The following is an 18,487-nucleotide window of genomic DNA, read 5'->3' as shown; positions in this document are numbered from 1 at the left end:
AACAGATACATTGTCTGTGTCAACCACCAGCATTCAGAGCAGTGACACAAGCGATGCTGGATGTCAAATGGTTCAGCCTCTATTGGACAGCATACATGCAAGAAATGTAGATACATACATATTGCACTTACACTTACTGCAATAGCTACACCCTTTTTGCACATGCTCTTTCTTATTCAGCTATTTATCAATAAGTAACTTATATGTATATATATATATATATATATGCATGTATATATTGTATGTATTGTGCTATTCCTTACTTTTTGTACTGTCTGTCTTTGTTACTGTTTGAACTGGAGCACTGTAACCAAAATAATTTCCCCTAGGGATCAATAAAGTATTCTGATTCTGATACATTACTTAATAGGCTCACACTTGGCTCTTTAGTGACCATTACTTGAAAAAGCTTAAACACGAAGATAAAACAGATTAGAGGAAAACAAATAGTTGTTTGGGTTAAAATTGTCTCCTTTTTTGGTCAGTTGTTTTGTGGTTTGTATCAAATTTATTTAGACAGTGGCGCAGATTCCAACTTCCAAACCAGCAGGGGTGACTGTCATCCATGAGTATGAATAAACTGGGAGTTTGAAAGATTCCACCAGGCGATTAATGGTGAAGATCATTGTAGCTCACATGCATGAAAAGGAAGGGTAAGAGGCATGATGTTTATTCCATTCATTTTTCAAACTGGTAAGAATCTCATCACAAACAACACTTCTGCTTTTGCAGGAGAACTCTAACTAAAGCGACAAAGGAGTTTCATGCACTTGGAATCGTGTCACTCTTCCCATCTTTGAAGGATCTTTACTCCAAAAAGGGATATGTGAGTTTGCACTGCAGCTGTAGTGTGAGATAAGACTTTCAAAGTGTGAGGGGTATATATATATTTATATACACTTTACATTGTCTGCACTTTCTTTCTTTCTCTACGAGCATTTCTATGACATTCAGAGCATTTCTTGAGTGGTGTGTCAAAACTGTGCAACGTTAATCCAAAACCACGACTGCATCACAAAACAGAGTAGAACTAAGAGGGCCCACATCACCAAGGATGTTTGGTTTCACTGATGACCAGCAAACAACAGGTCAACGTGTGGAAGCCAAGTCTCTTCTTCATCACACCATTGACCTGGACATAGTCTTCCAGAAGTTGAGAGACATTCTGCTCACACACTTTCTGTGTCCTGATGAGTGCTCTGACACATTTTAATGTGCTCTGCAGACAGGAAAGACTTGCTTCTTAAAGGACTTTAGTATCATAAACTGACCCTGAGATCCTGGAACAGAAGAGAGGACCTCTGCACACCCAATAATCACAATGTGAGTCTGTGTCAAAAAATGATTTTAATAAGTTTAATATGGTGATAATATTTAATATAAAATAATAACTATTTACAAAATGTACTGCTAGAAACTCAGGACAGTATTAGAGCACGTCAGCACTCAGGAGCATCATGTCTTCTTGAAACACCTGGAAACAAGGACAGAGGGACGTTACGCTATAACTATGACTATAGATCATTATACTAATATACTGATGGATCAGTGTGTCTACTTAGACATGAAATTATGTTAATAGTGTGAAAATGAAATGTAATGAAGTGTGTGCCATCTTCCATACCAGTGGATACTGTAGCCTCCCCAAATAACCACGGCAACCAGCCCTATGGTAGCTACAGCAGACAGCGATGAAACCCTCAGAGCGTACGATGTAGCTGGAATGAAGAAAGTCTCTGTGACTAAGTGACACTTTGGAAACTGGGGTAAATTGAGAGTGTCATAATGGTGGATAAAATGATCTTGCTGACTGCTTCACAGTGCATTACCTGTTACTTTAGCCCACAGGACACAGGAACTTTTTAAGGCCTAGGAGAGAAGACATGCAGCTAAAGTCCGTCGAACATATTCAGTCATTACTTTTTAACCATAGAATAGCTGCACTCACCGATTTCCACTGACTGACAGCCCGTAAAATGATATAATAGTTCTTGCCACTCTCCAGTGGTGCATTATAAAAGCCACCATAGAGCAGCCCATCTCCTATAGTAAGATTCATCTCTGTTCCAACACGATGGACTTCAAACTGAGCAGTGATGTACTCCGCTGGTGACTTAAGTGTGCTCAAAGGCGGCGCGATTGCAGGAGAGGAACAGTTAAACATCATAAACCCCTCTACAGGAAGCACAAACACTTGGTACAAACTGGGAGAAAAAAGACAAAAAAATTAACTCTAACATGCAACATTTCATGATTTTGTTTGGAAAGGATTCAGAGATATCAGATATCTTTCCCCTTGCCATGCTGATACCTTATTAAGTCCAGTGTGTTGGGTGATCTGCGCAGACTCAACGTTGGTAGAGGAGTGTCAAATTCCCTGTAGTAGACAACTGGTCCTGGAGGTACTATTGATTAAGATCATATTATAAAGTATTTTGCTTAGTATAAAGGGACCAAAGAGAATAAAATGCACAATACTTTTATTTATTTATGAAATATATTTGGTACATTGATTGGAAATAATTTTATCAGACTACAGCAGAGTTGAGGTTAAATTGCTACCTGGTAGACTGGTGTTTGTGGTGACAGAGGCTGTGAACTTGGCAGATGTTGCAGTGATGGTGATGCTATAGTTTGTGACTGGAAGCAAGCCAAGGCAGAGCTTCAGCTGGTCTGCTTTGGAGCTCAGAAATCTCTTCCTTTTGTCATAAAAGGATCTCTGGTAGTCCCTGGATCCAGTGTAAGTCACCTAGAAAGTTTAAACCAAATGTGTCATGGAGAAAAGTCCTGGTTGCTAAAGAAGGTAGGTGATGTTTTATCTGACCTTGTAAACCTCTGTGTCCTCCTCGTACTTTTCTGCTTTCCACTGCAGGCAGCTTTCATTAAAAATAAGCAGGTGATTGATAGGTGGTTTGATTTCTGTGGATGAAAAAAAAAGCATTTTGTGGGATATAATGAACATGTCAACCACAGTATTTACCCACTACAGGCTGGTCATGGACAGTCATGCAGTTGTTGTACTGTATTATTATTGTTATGGTCCTGGGTTTCAGAACCAGTGTTTAATTTGTGGATGTAATTCTTGTTTATTATTTAATGTTCCATTTGGTTCTTAGTTTGATTGTGGTTGATGATCACATTTCTTAGTATCCTGAGCCTCAATTATTTGTTTTGGTTAATGATTATTTCATTAATATTCTGCTTTAGGGTTATTTGGCACAGTCACTTATTTTCTTATTCTTTCTATTGTGTCGTATTATGTTAGTCTTTTGTCTCTGAGTAATTACTTCCTGTTTTATTTTACTTCCCTTTTCTCATCTTCCATCATTATTTTCAGCTGTGTTTCCTTTCCCCCACCAACTCTTGTATTTATTGTTTCAGCTTCTCCTTGTCCTTTGTCAAGTCATCCCTCTAACTGTGGATCATCTAGTGCTGAGTTTGCTTGTGTTTGGAATTCTTAGTATTTCCTGATCTATGGATTCCTAGTTTTCTGTAAACTGCTCTGTGGACTCTGAACTTTGTTTAACACCTGGGAAATCAAAATCAAAGCTTACACTGAGTTTTCTCTCTGCCTCCTGTCTTTGATTCTGTAAAAAGCAACAATCCACAAAGCGTATGACAATTATACTGCACTCTTCCATCAGTTCTGTCTTCAGTTAATAAAAACCATGCTCCATTGGACTGAGATCAGCTGATTTACTTGGCCACTGAAGAATATCCCATTTCTTTGCAACATAAAGCTACGCTTTAGATCATTATCCACATGTACTGTGAAGCACGATCCAGTCTGTTGTGCAGCATGTGGCTGAATCTGAGTAGAGAGTAGCGCCTTGTACACTTTAGAATTCATCCTGCTACTTTTATCAACAGTCATGTCATCAATCATACACTAAAGACCTGATTCCACTGGCAGCCATCCCATGCTAAAGCATTGGCTCTGTCGTGTTTAACAGATGGTGTGCTGTGCTTTGGAACATGAGCAGTTCCTTTCATTCTCTTCCCTTCTTTTCTCTTGCCATCATTATGGTACAATTTAATCTCTTTCTTGCATCAAAAGAATCTTTGCCAGAACCGATCAACCTCTAGTTTGTTTTTTCAGACAAGGACTAATCTGGCCTTCTTGTTCTTTTTTTTTTTTTTTTTCTAAATGACATCAGAAACAGCAGTATGCGACATTACGTGATGGCAGAGCTTCAGTTCATCCTTTGTCATTTTTTTTTTTTTTTTTTAATAAATAGGACAGGGGGAATGAATGAGAGAGAGAGGGGGAGAGAAAGAAAGAAAACCAAAGGGGAGAAGAGACGGTGAGAAGGGGGGGGAAGAGAGAGAAAAAAAAAAAAAAACTCCTGGGTCACCTGTATGGAGAAAAAAAACAAACAAACAAACAAACAAAAACAAACAGAGGAGACAGCAAACAACAAAGAGCAACATAATAATAGAGAAAACAAAGCACCATCACAATAAACTAGCTAGTCATAGATATCAATATTTACTAAATAATAAACGATATTGTGCAGCACGCAAGATAGACAGCGCACAGTGTGCTTTGAGGCAGCAGCCAAGAAAGCTTTAGTCCGCGTCTGTGAATACCCATGTGTGCATACCTGTGTGGATCAGCATGCTTGCATTCCAAAGGTTTCTCCATGTAATGATCTGCTAGGGAGTGTGGGGGGGCCACAGCCCCGTCCTCCAGGGTGTGAAGCGGGTATGGAGGAGATCAAAACTCCAGACATCCAGAGGCCCCCAGAACACAAGAGACCATGGAAGACCAACAGAGGGGCAGCCGCGCCACTGTCCCAGTAAGAGCTGAGGAGAGTCCCAGATGAGGGCTCGCCCAGCAGCCGCGGAGCAGAAGTCAGGGGGAGTTGCAGTGACGCGCCCGTGAGCTCCGCCGGCCCCCAGCTGCACCTGAGTGACCGAGCCCCAGGCCGAGAGGCCGGGGGCACCCCACCTCCAAAGGGGCCCGAGCGAGCCCCAGGCCCCAGGCCCCGACAAGCGGCCGCCAAGGAGTGAGCCGGTGTGCACCCGGACGCCCACCCCCAGACACAAAGAACCACCAACACACCGACACCTGAGGGAGTCCGCCACCGGCAGGGGAAGTGGTGGTGGGTGGAGATAGGCCTCCAAACCTTGGAGGGCCTGAGGTGTCCCCAGAGAGGTGGCGTCTGATACCCAACCTGACATATAGACACAGACATACAGGCACACACAGACACAAACATCCATTCCCACCCTCATGCTCTCATATGCACTCACTCCACACTCAACCAACGTGGAGACAGACATAAAGAGACGCTGTACACACAATCACACTCCCCAAGCGTACTCTACAAACCGGGTCTAGGTACCCTTGCCCCTGGAGGGGGGAATTGCACCCAGACCCAGGTGGTGTTACCCTTTTCCCTGCGGTGGGGAGAGGCAGACCACCCCGACTCCGCAGCAGCAGGGAGGCCCCACACCCCAGACCGCAGTCGGACGGCCAACTCCTCCTACTAGCCCTCCCGCTCCAGCAGGCCGCAGAGAATGGGGGTGGGAGAAGACTCCAAACCTCCCTCCACCCGCTCATTGTAGTGTTGATGCATATGTGTTCTAAGGTGCAATTAAAACCCAGGAGGGCATGGAGCTACCTGCCAAGGAGCAGCAGGTAAGCGCATAGTCCCTCCTGCTAACCCTCAATGACTAAGTGTATTTAAAATTGAGAGGTGGGCAACGACGTCAGGGGTGAGGTATACACCCTGATGGTGATTTGGACTCCGTGATTGTGCCCACCCCCAAGATCCTATATGTATGTGTAATGAGAGTGTGAATAATGTGAATGTCTAAGTTGTGGGATAAAATTGAGGCAGAGGCAGCCAGAAGGGGACAGGGGGGGGGGGGGTAGCCTCCTCTGCACCCTGGTGACATACCCCCACTCCAAGGCCCTACATGTGTGGGTGGTTGTGGAGGAGCGGGAAGATTGTACCATCATTATGGTACAATTTAATCTCTTTCTTGCATCAAAAGAATCTTTGCCAGAACCGATCAACCTCTAGTTTGTTTTTTCAGACAAGGACTAATCTGGCCTTCTTGTTCTTGAGTGTAACCAGTGGTTTGCACCTTGTTGTAAACACACTATATTTCCATCCATGAAAGAATTTCTTGGTTGCAGACTTTAACAATCATTCACCTACCTCATCAAGAATGTTCTTATGTTGGCTAGATGTAATGAAAATTATGCAGTCAGCCACTTTAGTTGTCTTCTGCAGTCTTTCAGGCCTTTTGGCCAGCACAGTCCTTTCTTTTAAGAATACTGAGTATTCTGAAGGCCAGTAATCTGTTTTACCAATACCGGTTGTTGATCTGGGTATTATGAAAGGTTTTCCTTTTTGGGGGCTTTTCAGCCTTGTTAACTTGCATCAGAATCTCTTTGGGCCATAATGAAAGATGCACTGAAAAGCTACTAAATACAAGTTAAACAATTGGAATCTCCTCCAGATGACTGTAATGAAACAATGAGAACTGTGGCTTTAACTGTATGCTGACACTTACCTATGCATCTCAGAGTAGCTTTCTGCCACTCCCCGGAGCTCCCGCACACAGAGACATTGCTTCCCCTCCAGCTGTGATATCCTGCCACGCAGCGGTGGATCACAACACTTCTATTATGCCACACGACCTCTGAGTTGGCAAGAAAAGGAGCTGGGCCACATTTAGCTGGAAAATAGCAAGAGTGAATTGTTTAATGACTCAGAAATAGTGCTATTCATTGTTTTTTCAGCATGCACCTAAAGGAAACCAAAATCCTAGAAATAAAGAAAAATATTAAGACCCACAGAGCATGCAGGGACAAACAAATTAATAAGCATGCAAACACATAAACAGCATGCTAATAATCAGAAATAATCATGCTCCCACTGCTGAACAGATACAGAGAGATCGTTACTCTACCTTTGCACTTTATAGATACTTCCCCCCACTCTCCTGATAGTGAACATGTTGACATATTATTCCCACTCTCCTGGTAAAATCCTTCCATACACTCATACAGCACAGTGCTGCCCGGTGTGCTGTTGTGGCCCCACAGGAGGTTAGCGTGGGGGAGGGCTACTGGGGGACCACAGCTTATTTCTGTCTGACACACAGACATGAATGAGCACAGACTGTGGGCTATAAAGAAATGCAACAAGACAGACACACTGTCCAATCCTCCATCAAACATGCCTTTTTTCCATAACAACGACAACAACAGCCCCTGAACATGCATTACGTAATAATCTGCACCTTCACACCACAGATCAATATCCTCCCATAGTCCGTTTTCTCCACATACTGAGTAGTTTCTCAGGCTCCTGGTGTAATATCCCTCTGCACACTGGTAATAAACCACACTACCAATGCGTGATGTGCCATCCCATAACATTTTAGCATTGGGTTTTAAAACAGGCTCCCAACAGTTGATTTCTACAACAAAAAGAAAGCTGGTCATTGTGGGTGATAATAGCTAGATGTATGTTGTCAGCAATGCTTCAATGAGTTTTGAATTGTGTATGGTTAAACTGCACAGGGGTTTAAAATGACTTTACAGTAATTAACACACAAGTTTATAGCTAAATGTCACCTTGACAAAGGATCGGTGCTCCATCCCATTTTCCACTGGCACTACAAACAGATACATTCCCTGTTCCAGCACTGAGATATCCAGGTTTACACTGATAAATAACCTTTGAGCCCACAGTGGAAATTTTATCCCAGTGCATGACTGAATTAGGGATGAGTGGGGGCTTGCCACAGTCAACTTCTACAGATGAAAAAAAATCTATCATTTAACAGAAGAAAATAAACAGTTATTTGTGTCTCGAGAGCGCCAGAAGAAAGATGTTACCTTTGCATGAGATATCTGGTTTTGTCCAGTAACCATTAATTGTGCACACTGAAACATTGTTTCCGTCACTGTGATAAAATTCTTTTTTACAGTAGTAAATTACAGTGCTTCCTGGGGTGGAGCTACCTTTCCACACTTGTCCAGTGTGAGGCAGATTTGGAGGATTCCCACATAATATCTCTATGACGGGAAATGATACACAAGGGGAGTTATGGAGGATTATAAAAACAACTGAAAGCACAAGACATTTTAATTTACTTCACAATAAGATATTGAACAATATAGTTTAGTTTGTCATAGCAAGAGAAACAGGTATAATCAAAGGGGACCGACCGGGTCTTAAAATCAAGTGACTTTTTAAAATTGACAATTTAGAATAGAATAGAATTCAACTTTATTGTCATTGCACATGCACAGGTACAGGGCAACGAAATGCAGTTACTGAGTGCCACCTTTAAAAAATCTCTTTAATCTTGAATTATCTCATTAAATCTCTACATTAAACCTTTATTTATTTATTTGTTTTTTTTCAAAAGTCCTTATGATGTTTTCCCGTCTTCCTCCTCTTAGCCTGGTTGAAAGAGGGTTTTTCTTTCCCACTGTCACCAAGTGGTTAATATAAAGTGCCTTGAGGTGACAGTTGTTTTTTCGGCGCTATATAAAATTGAATTGAATTTAATAATTTAATGCTGTTTTTTTTTTCATTAGAAAACAATCCATTGTTTGATTACCTTGGCATGACAAAGTTGGGGATGTCCACTGACCATTTTCCTGACAGGTGGATACATTATTTCCTCCTTTGTTATAAAAGCCGTCTTTACAGAAATAGAGCACAGTGCTGCCAGGGGTGGAGTTATAACTCCACACCTGCCCAGTGAATTCAATTACAGGAGGATTTCCACACAAGATCTCTACAAGGAACGACAATCACCACAACAACGTAACACAAAGGATTCAGATTAATTCGGTCAGTCAATCATTTTCGATTAGAAATAGTCCTCATCAGCATGAAAGTACAGTGACAGTACCTCGGCAGAGCACAGATGGACCCGCCCACTGTCCAGCTGCAGTGCAGATGGAGACATTTCCCTTTCCAACATTATGATATCCAGAGTTACACTGATAAACCACCTCAGTGCCCATCCTTGTGCTTTTATTCCACAGCAAGCGTGAGTGAGGGACGGCAGGTGGAGAACCACAGTCAACCTCTGGGAGCCAAAGTAGTGACATGCTGCGTGAAAATGTTTTCACCTGAAAATCTCCAACAACTCAAACTGATCCATTTCATAAACAATCCTGTCACTGGCTAAAACTCTCTGGATGTTGGAAAAAACATGCAAATATTATTATTATTATTATTAAGCAAGTTTTTACATTAGTAAAAATAATGCATTAATACTCTTAACAAGTATTAGAGTAACTTGTTTCAGCAAAAAAAACCTAAACTAAACATTTTTTAGGTTTATAAGCATATTAGGAAGAAAATCAGCATTAATACACTCTCCAATGTGACACATGACTTTAAGGTTTTAGTCATTTCTGTTTATGGAATTTAACAAAACTTTCAGCACCAGGGGGCAGCATTTCACCAGTGGATGTGTTCAGATATTTTCTGATATGTGCTGCTGTTTCTAATCTCTCGATTTCCTTATCAGGCTTTGCTTTTGTGTCCCTTGAATGACTAGCCTGGAAAATAAAGGTTACATTCAAATGTATCTTGTGGTACCAATTGGTATCACGTGCGGCTCTCATTCAGCTTCAGTTCATATCTCGCACATTTCATAGATGCTGTGGAAATAAAATTATTGCGCTTGTTTCTTCACATCTGTAAAAAGTCATTGTTAATTCTGAGAGGGTTAACATATTTTTAAACAGACAAATGTACAATAAGGACCTTTAATGATGTATTTTTAAATGGGTACCTCATCAAAAGTGACCCAAACAAAAGAGTAATGAGCTTAATGATCCTGAAATCCTCTGAATAAGTAAAAATTTGGCAGATAATCACCTTGAGATTCACAGTGTTGTCTCCAGTGTTAGCATGAAAATATCAGTGAATGCATTTTAAAACACATAATGTTAAGCAGAGCCGAACATCACAACAGCTACAAGCACCAAAGAGTTTCATTACCTTCACAGACCATGTCAGGTTTGCTCCACAGACCCTCAGCACCACACACAGAGCTGTTGTCTCCCCTCCTCCACACAAAGCCTTCATCGCAGATGAATGTGGCCACGCTGCTGTACGTAGTTCCTGTGACTGACACTAGCACCGTGTCCTCCAGTAGTGCAGGTGGGCCACAGTTAACAACTGAGCAGGACAGGATTATACACAACTTAGGTTTACATCCAGCTTTTCTTTACAGCAACTGGTTGCATGGATTTAATTCAAGCTTGACTGTCATTGTCTAAGGAGCTTGGTAAGAAAAGCGTCTGGACTTCTTTAAGTGTCCTGACGATGTTTCATCTCTCATCTGAGAGGCTTCTTCAGGCATCTTACCTCACAACACCTACAACATTTCCAAACACCTTGGGCCAGCAACTTCATAAACGCATGGCACAACATAGAGCAACCTCGACAGGTCAAGACTCAGCTGTACGTTTGCATCTAAAGGTCAGAGGTCACTCTTTCGAGGATGTCAGTGTTCACATTTTGGACAGAGAAGACAGATGGTTTGAAAGAGGAGTGAAAGAAGCCATCTATGTCCACTGTGAACAACCATCTTTGAACAGAGGGCGGGGCTTACAACACCAACTGTCTGCCATCTATAATCCAGTTGTGAGATCCCTTCTCAGACGACTTAACGCCCACTCACATCCTGGGTCATTTGTTCTCAATAAATCACATGACAGGGTGGGGTTAGGTTTCACAATGGGTTCACTGGAAACCTTGGCTGATTGTGACCCACACCCATTTTCACACCTTGGCTTGTGTGATTAGGGGCCCTGGGCCCTCTTTGGGACACTCCCAAAAGGGCTTAAAAATCTGGGAGTCTCCACCAATTGCTCTTAGAACTGAAGAAGCTTCTTGGATGAGATGAAATGTCTTCAAGAAACTTAAAGAAGTCCAGACACTTTTCTGTCCAAGCACCTTAGACTACCATGACCTGGATGACTGAGAACCTTCACATTGGCCTTCATTATAATAGTAACCAGATAGTAGTGTGGCAGAGCCAAACCGAGAGCCATATATTTTTGACATTACACCAGAACTCTAGATGAGTGACAAAATGTCCTATAAATACATATGAGCGCACCTTTGCAGGAAGCTTTGTCTCTCAGTGGGTTAAAGGGTTCTACTCCATTGTGGATTTTGTATCCAACCTGGCAGCTGCAGTCAAAGCTGCCCTCAAGATTCCTGCATTGAGCTCCCACTCCACACTGCCCTGTGATCCCGCACTCATCAATGTCTGCACAGCCAAAGAGAGATGATGAACATGTGGCTTAAAATTTGCTCATTTAATAATGTATTTCTAATATCATAGGTGTTGCTTAAAAAACCCTGGGTACAGCGCAAACTCACCCTGGCAGTGGGTGCCATCATTTGGGATGAAAACAGCCATGTTGTTAGAAGGGCTGTAGCCGGCCAGACAAGTACAGTAGTAGCTGCCAAAAGTGTTGTGACAAGTGGTGTGCTGGCCACAGATCTTACTGGATCCTATCTGACACTCATCTTTGTCTGGAGAAACAAAGAAAACGATCAATAAGAAATTTTTTTCTGCAAGTCAAAGGTGTGGAAAAGGTCCATGGGAATAATTACCATTAGAGTTTATAGACATTTTCATAAACCCAAATAATGTGAGATAAGTAACTGCATGATAGAATATTATGGTTAAAATATATACTTTTTAAAAGAATAAACTAAAAAAGAATTTTTTTTTAAGTATTTTAATAAATAAGTTGTTGTTTCAAATCTCCCTAATGAAATTAGCATTGACCCTCTACAAAATACAGTGGGGCAAAAAAGTATTTAGTCAGCCACCGATTGTGCAAGTTCCCCCACCTAAAATGATGACAGAGGTCAGTAATTTGCACCAGAGGTACACTTCAACTGTGAGAGACAGAATGTGAAAAAAAAATCCATGAATCCACATGGTAGGATTTGTAAAGAATTTATTCGTAAATCAGGGTGGAAAATAAGTATTTGGTCAATAACAAAAATACAACTCAATACTTTGTAACATAACCTTTGTTGGCAATAACAGAGGTCAAACGTTTACTATAGGTCTTTACCAGGTTTGCACACACACAGTAGCTGGTATTTTGGCCCATTCCTCCATGCAGATCTTCTCGAGAGCAGTGATGTTTTGGGGCTGTCGCCGAGCAACACGGACTTTCAACTCCCGCCACAGATTTTCTATGGGGTTGAGGTCTGGAGACTGGCTAGGCCACTCCAGGACTTTCAAATGCTTCTTACGGAGCCACTCCTTTGTTGCCCGGGCGGTGTGTTTTGGATCATTGTCATGTTAGAAGACCCAGCCTCATTTCATCTTCAAAGTTCTCACTGATGGAAGGAGGTTTTGGCTCAAAATCTCACGATACATGGCCCCATTCATTCTGTCCTTAACACGGATCAGTCGTCCTGTCCCCTTGGCAGAAAAACAGCCCCATAGCATGATGTTTCCACCCCCATGCTTCACAGTAGGTATGGTGTTCTTGGGATGCAACTCAGTATTCTTCTTCCTCCAAACATGACGAGTTGAGTTTATACCAAAAAGTTCTACTTTGGTTTCATCTGACCACATGACATTCTCCCAATACTCTGCTGTATCATCCATGTGCTCTCTGGCAAACTTCAGACGGGCCTGGACATGCACTGGCTTCAGCAGCGGAACACGTCTGGCACTGCGGGATTTGATTCCCTGCCGTTGTAGTGTGTTACTGATGGTGACCTTTGTTACTTTGGTCCCAGCTCTCTGCAGGTCATTCACCAGGTCCCCCCGTGTGGTTCTGGGATCTTTGCCCACCGTTCTCATGATCATTTTGACCCCACGGGATGAGATCTTGCGTGGAGCCCCAGATCGAGGGAGATTATCAGTGGTCTTGTATGTCTTCCATTTTCTGATGATTGCTCCCACAGTTGATTTTTTCACACCAAGCTTCTTGCCTATTGTAGATTCACTCTTCCCAGTCTGGTGCAGGTCTACAATACTTTTCCTGGTGTCCTTCGAAAGCTCTTTGGTCTTGGCCATGGCGGAGTTTGGAGTCTGACTGTTTGAGGCTGTGGACAGGTGTCTTTTATACAGATGATGAGTTCAAACAGGTGCCATTCATACAGGTAACGAGTGGGGGACAGAAAAGCTTCTTACAGAAGACGTTACAGGTCTGTGAGAGCCAGAGATTTTCCTTGTTTGAGGTGACCAAATACTTATTTTCCACCCTAATTTACGAATTAATTCTTTACAAATCCTACCATGTGAATTCATGGATTTTTTTTTCACATTCTGTCTCTCACAGTTGAAGTGTACCTCTGGTGCAAATTACTGACCTCTGTCATCATTTTAAGTGGGGGAACTTGCACAATCAGTGGCTGACTAAATACTTTTTTGCCCCACTGTACTTCTGGATTTTTAAGAGATGGTGCAGAAAACTACATCTGTTCAGAAGGAAAAACAATCTTGGAATCTTACTGCATCTGTGCAAAAGGAAATAGCTGCAATGGACAGATGTGAGGATATCAGTGGTTACACCTCTGTGGAGCAAAGAGGATGCAGGCTGTATCAGAAGATCAGGTTGTCTGATACAACATAAATCCTCTTTATTGCATGAGGGTGTAACCATCAGTTTCCTTGTATCTGTCCACTGCCAGCCAGTTTATTTTTTGTACAATATCCGGCCAACTCTTCCAAGTTCATATGACTCCACATTTCAACTTTTTTCTCAAAATAGTATTTGGACTTTAATCTATTTTTTAAAAAATTGGTTTTTTAATCTGGCCCGAATACTCATTCCTTTTAGTGGTATGTATTAATACAACTCTGTAATTATTATTTTTATACTTCTTACTTATTCACGCCTTTATTAAACTTGCTAAACCATTTCCATACCCCTCAGCATTAGTTGCATTTTGTGTTTTTGCTAATTATTAAATGTAATATGATGCTAACATGCTAAATTAACATCACTGCGAGTATTAGTCACTTCTAATTAGCATTTAGCTCAAATCACCTTAACCAAGAACAACCCATATAGGTACAACCTCATAGAGCTGTGAGTATGGATTTAGCTGTGTCTAGGTTTGGCCTCTTGGATAGTAACTAAACCATTTCCATACCCCTCAGCATTAGCAGCATTTTGTTTTTTTTGCTAATAATCAAATGTAATATGATGCTAACGTGCTAAATTAGGATCACTGCGAGTATTAGTCACTTCTAATTAGCATTTAGCTCAAATCACCTTTACCCAAGAACAACCCATATAGGTACAACCTCATAGAGCTGTGAGTATGGATTTAGCTGTGTCTAGGTTTGGCCTCTTGGATAGTAACTAAACCATTTCCATACCCCTCAGCATTAGCAGCATTTTGTGTTTTTTTTGCTAATAATCAAATGTAATATGATGCTAACGTGCTAAATTAGGATCACTGCGAGTATTAGCCAGTTCAGATTAGCATTTAGCTCAAATCACCATTACCCAAGAATAGTCCATACAGGTACAACCTCATAAAGCTGTGAGTATGGATTAGACTCTGTCTAGTTTTGGCCTCTTGGATAGAAACTATAATAAGATATACCTTCAAGTGTCAGGAAGCAAGGGGTTGTTAACATACTGAGCAAAGCAACATTTGGAGCTATATTTGTAGCTTGTGAGCTGCTAAATACTCCATCATGCTCACCAGCTTATTAACCTCGCCTGTGGCATAGCCAGCATAAAACATGGTTATAGCTTCAGGCTAGGAAAATAAAGCCAATGAAACTTTGCCTTAACTCATGTAACTTCCAGACCTATTGAAGTCTTTCTGATGTGACCTCTATAAACACGTTAAACTCTGTAAAAACTAGTTTGGGGTCATATGGAATAAAAATGGCATCTACTTTGTTAATTGTGGTCATACGCTGTTTTAAAATGATTGCCTGTGATATAAAACTTTGGCTAACACTTTGTCAATCAGACCGCCTCTTCTCCTCACATCCCTCATTTTGCTGCCAAGATGCTGACAGTGGAGATGTTCGTGTGAAAACTGTACAACAGGTAGATACGTGTAATGTTTTAGTCTGTGGGCTGTTTGGTTACATACTGTTTGATTGCTGTGCAGCAGCAGAGTGCTAACAGATCACTGCTGTTGCTAGAAATGATCCTGATGTTGGCGGTAAAAAACGATAAATTTGATGAAACCAAAATAGTTAGCATAAAGTCGTTAAAGAGCTGTTTGGAGTCTTGGAAAACTGTACAAGTGGATGCTGATTCGCTGTGGGTTTATCCCTATGAGCAGCCTCTTTTACATTACATAAAGTTACTTGATTAATTTTTAATATATTAACTGGAGCAGCAGTACAGATATTTATTTTTTTCCTACCTTGACAGAAGGTTCTTCCATTTCCAACAAAGCCGTACTTGCAGTTACAAACTTTGCCCGAGCCATCTGACTTGTCGTCACACGTGGCATTAGCATGGCAGGTTGAGCACACATCCAACAGACTCTGACCCTCTGCTGGCTTACCTGAGAGGATAGAGAGGACTCTTCTCCAATTATCATGTTGATACTTAAAGTTGTTCATTATGTCATATATATCATACGTTGTAATTATAAAATCAGAATTGTGGGGAGAAAAACGTCACCAGGATTCTCACCTGAAAAAACGAAGAGCAGAAAGAACACAATCATGCTTTTGGTTCCTTCATCCATCCTTCCAGTCTCCCCGTGGACTTCACCCGACACAAAACCTCTTCGTCCTCATCTTCGTTTTTTCTATTTTTTTATTTTTATTTATGTACTTCCTTCTTGTGCACCATTATTAAGCTGAGCGCATTTGATAACCAGAATTGTGAGTGGGTGAGCTGAGGTCACCCTGGGAAAGAAACTCCTTTCTCAATGGTCCTCTAGCAGTTTTGTGGTTTTAGCTGTCATCGTCTGGCATGTTCAGTTACTACTCGCATCTGCAGATGATACGTTCACTACTCACAGTGGACTGCCCACTCAGCTGTGGGAGCTGATAACAGCTATATTTGGCCCCATAAACCTGCTGAATTTCCTCTTAAAAAACATGGTGTCACTTTGTAACAGTTAGTTTTGTGCATATTAAACTCCTCATTACACCAGTTTGGTGTTAACCACTGACACAGCTCTTATGGATTCATGAAGGTTAAGTGCAGTTTACCCGATGCTAAGTGATGGCTCACTTAGATTAGACTCCATAAATATATAAGCGGTGTTTTAAGTTTTTGTATTTATGTTGAAACTAGGGGTCTGCAGTGGGTGATGTGGGAGGGGGAGATAAGTCTGATGAGCTCCTATCTCTCTGCCCAGCAGGGTCCTAACTGGGGTTTTCTGTCACTCAAATTAGTAAGCTAAACTCTTCATAGCTGTGGCTCTGTGTGTCTGTGTGTGTGTGTTTATATATTCACGGGCCAGTTTTAGACATTTTTGTCCAAACTAAAGATCAAAGTGAAAACTGTGTGTTTGTGTGAGCACACATCAGGTCTGGGTAATCACAAAACCATTAGTTTAGTCAAACATCAAGGAAGTGACCCCTTTGAACAAATGAGTAACATCACGTGGAAAAGAGAGAAAATAAAAAATAAATGAATAAAAAACTGAATAAACTTACAATCCAATAGTACATGATTGTTTAAATACACAGTTTATATAATTTTCTCCTCAAACATTTCACATTTTCCCCAAAAGGTTGATTCTGTTCATCTGGACGTAGAGTTTTCAGTGGGAGAAACGTTTCGTCACTCATCCAAGTGACTTCTTCAGTCTCAGCTGACTGCAGGTTTCCCCAAACTTATAAACAGTAGATTTCTACAGTGACTGAAACCAGCCCACTGAATGAACAATGGGCTGTGAGGTCAGTTCCTTGATCATTAATATGCAAATTCTCATGACGAATGATCAACAACCATTGATCAGTGGCCAGAAGTACCATTCACAGAGAGTTGGGGAATGGCTTTAATCACAGCATTGTAAGATGGTAAAAGATGTACCTTTAGGCCTCCTCCTCGATTCAGAGATGGTCTTTCCCTTTTCACGTAAATGGCCTCATGACTTCGTGCTCAAACCAGCTTTCCTCCCCATTCAGGATGTGTACATCCTCATCATTGAAAGAGTGTCCACTGGCTGGTAAGTGTCAATAGGAAACTTTTTGGAATTTGCTTACCTGGATGATTGAGCACGCATCAAGACATTTCACATTTTTACTACTCAAAACAATACTGAATTTATACTTCTTTACACTTGGTCCTTAGAATTATATTGCATGAAATAAATGCAAAATGTCCAACCGTTATGAATAAATAACAATTATATTTATGTAAGTCTATGGGACATACAATATATGTAAAACATGAACAAGTGTTTTTCCTTTCTTTTCCATAAGTTCCCTCAAGTCTGAGGGGAAAACAGTATTTAGCAAGGTTTCAAATGATGTAAACATCCAAATAGTTCCTTTTAAAACTGAGCTTCCTCAATAAAACATGCACAAACGAACAATAAACCATGTAAAGAAGCAGACTACAAGTTCAAGCTTGTCTCAGCCTCAAACTCATCATGTGACAAGCATGTGTTCGACCCCTGAACTGAAGACAGGCCTCTTACACATGAAAACGTGCATAAACATGCTAATTTATTCCTGATATTGGTAATTCCTTATCATCAGCAGATTAGACTTGAAACTCTCAAGTCTCCAGACAGCTGATAACAAACTGGCTAAACAACAACAGCTGGTTAAAAACTAACATTATAAGCTAACCAGCTAATGTTAGGGCAAGTGCCCTAAAAACACAGTTTTCCTCTGATAAACAGTTTGATTACATTCTCACATTGTATGAGAGAGCAGACCCTAACAGAGGCTCAAAGCACTACTTTCTGACAGAAAAGTTAAAGATATCCTCAAGAACTCACCTCAGAAATACTGCCATAGGACAGAATTTAGCATTGCTGTCTCGTCGACTCTTTTTGGACTCCTTTCACAAAGGTCTTCAGCCTCTTCCAAAGCAAATAGACATGGATACATATTGACAGCTGAAATAAACAGGGGATTGACAGCCTAGACTCACTACAGATAAACAGTGGCCAGAGCTGATTGTTCTACAGCAGCTACTGTAGCTAGGATTATGCACTTGAATTGAAAGGGTAACAAAATATAATCCAGTTGACTGCAATTTACTGACATCTAGTGGTGAGGTTTTACACACTGTACCTTTAAAATAATCCCAAAGGTGAACTCCAGACAGTCTCAAAGAATCAAGTCTGTCTGAATTTGTCCTTCTTTAGAGATCGTTTAAGTTTGTATCAGTCAGGCTCTCACTATAAATCACATCAAGAGCAGAAAATAACCACTCACTAGCTCCGTTCTGGTGTGAGAGTAGCACAACTGGACATCATGCATACCTTGTGCTTTCAGGTAGCTGCTGAATAAAAACAGCAGATCAGAATGCACTGGCTCCTGCATTATCACACACAAA

At 41.2% G+C, this 18,487-nt stretch overlaps 1 protein-coding gene across 3 annotated transcripts; it reads right to left on the bottom strand.

The window, feature by feature from the left end:
* Window positions 1-1,334: 1,334 nt before the first annotated feature.
* Window positions 1,335-18,257, bottom strand: susd1 (sushi domain containing 1). Of its 3 annotated transcripts, none has more exons than XM_085424819.1 (19): window positions 15,653-18,166; window positions 15,378-15,521; window positions 11,385-11,540; window positions 11,119-11,271; window positions 9,993-10,172; window positions 8,890-9,069; window positions 8,593-8,772; window positions 7,862-8,041; window positions 7,598-7,777; window positions 7,310-7,440; window positions 6,928-7,111; window positions 6,529-6,693; window positions 2,825-2,919; window positions 2,563-2,749; window positions 2,312-2,405; window positions 1,949-2,204; window positions 1,830-1,869; window positions 1,625-1,718; window positions 1,335-1,474 (listed from the first exon to the last, which is right to left on the bottom strand). In XM_085424819.1, exons 1-19 carry the CDS (start codon window positions 15,705-15,707, stop codon window positions 1,456-1,458), a joined length of 2,673 nt encoding a protein of 890 aa, XP_085280945.1. In that variant the 5' UTR covers window positions 15,708-18,166; the 3' UTR covers window positions 1,335-1,455. The 3 variants fall into 3 exon arrangements, with proteins under 3 accessions (XP_085280945.1, XP_085280944.1, XP_085280943.1); XM_085424818.1 differs by having other exon boundaries at window positions 6,928-7,107; window positions 7,261-7,440; window positions 15,653-18,160; XM_085424817.1 differs by having other exon boundaries at window positions 6,928-7,440; window positions 15,653-18,257.
* Window positions 18,258-18,487: the final 230 nt, after the last annotated feature.

This window comes from Rhamphochromis longiceps, linkage group LG12, assembly GCF_057381845.1.
Source record: "Rhamphochromis longiceps isolate RC_006_pf linkage group LG12, R_longiceps_female_GT1.1, whole genome shotgun sequence".
Taxonomy (NCBI): domain Eukaryota; kingdom Metazoa; phylum Chordata; class Actinopteri; order Cichliformes; family Cichlidae; genus Rhamphochromis; species Rhamphochromis longiceps.
The sequence above is the reverse complement of the archived record's forward strand: the minus strand, read 5'-3'. Positions and strand labels throughout refer to the sequence as shown.

Excerpts from the sequence above, each read along its gene's own strand:
- susd1 (XM_085424817.1), bottom strand. The coding sequence starts at position 15,707 with ATGGATGAAGGAACCAAAAGCATGATTGTGTTCTTTCTGCTCTTCGTT. Across the intron at positions 8,042-8,592 it reads CCCAACTTTGTCATGCCAAG|AGATATTATGTGGGAATCCT; the intron begins GTAATCAAACAA and ends TTCCCGTCATAG. Across the intron at positions 7,778-7,861 it reads ACCAGATATCTCATGCAAAG|AAGTTGACTGTGGCAAGCCC; the intron begins GTAACATCTTTC and ends TTTCATCTGTAG.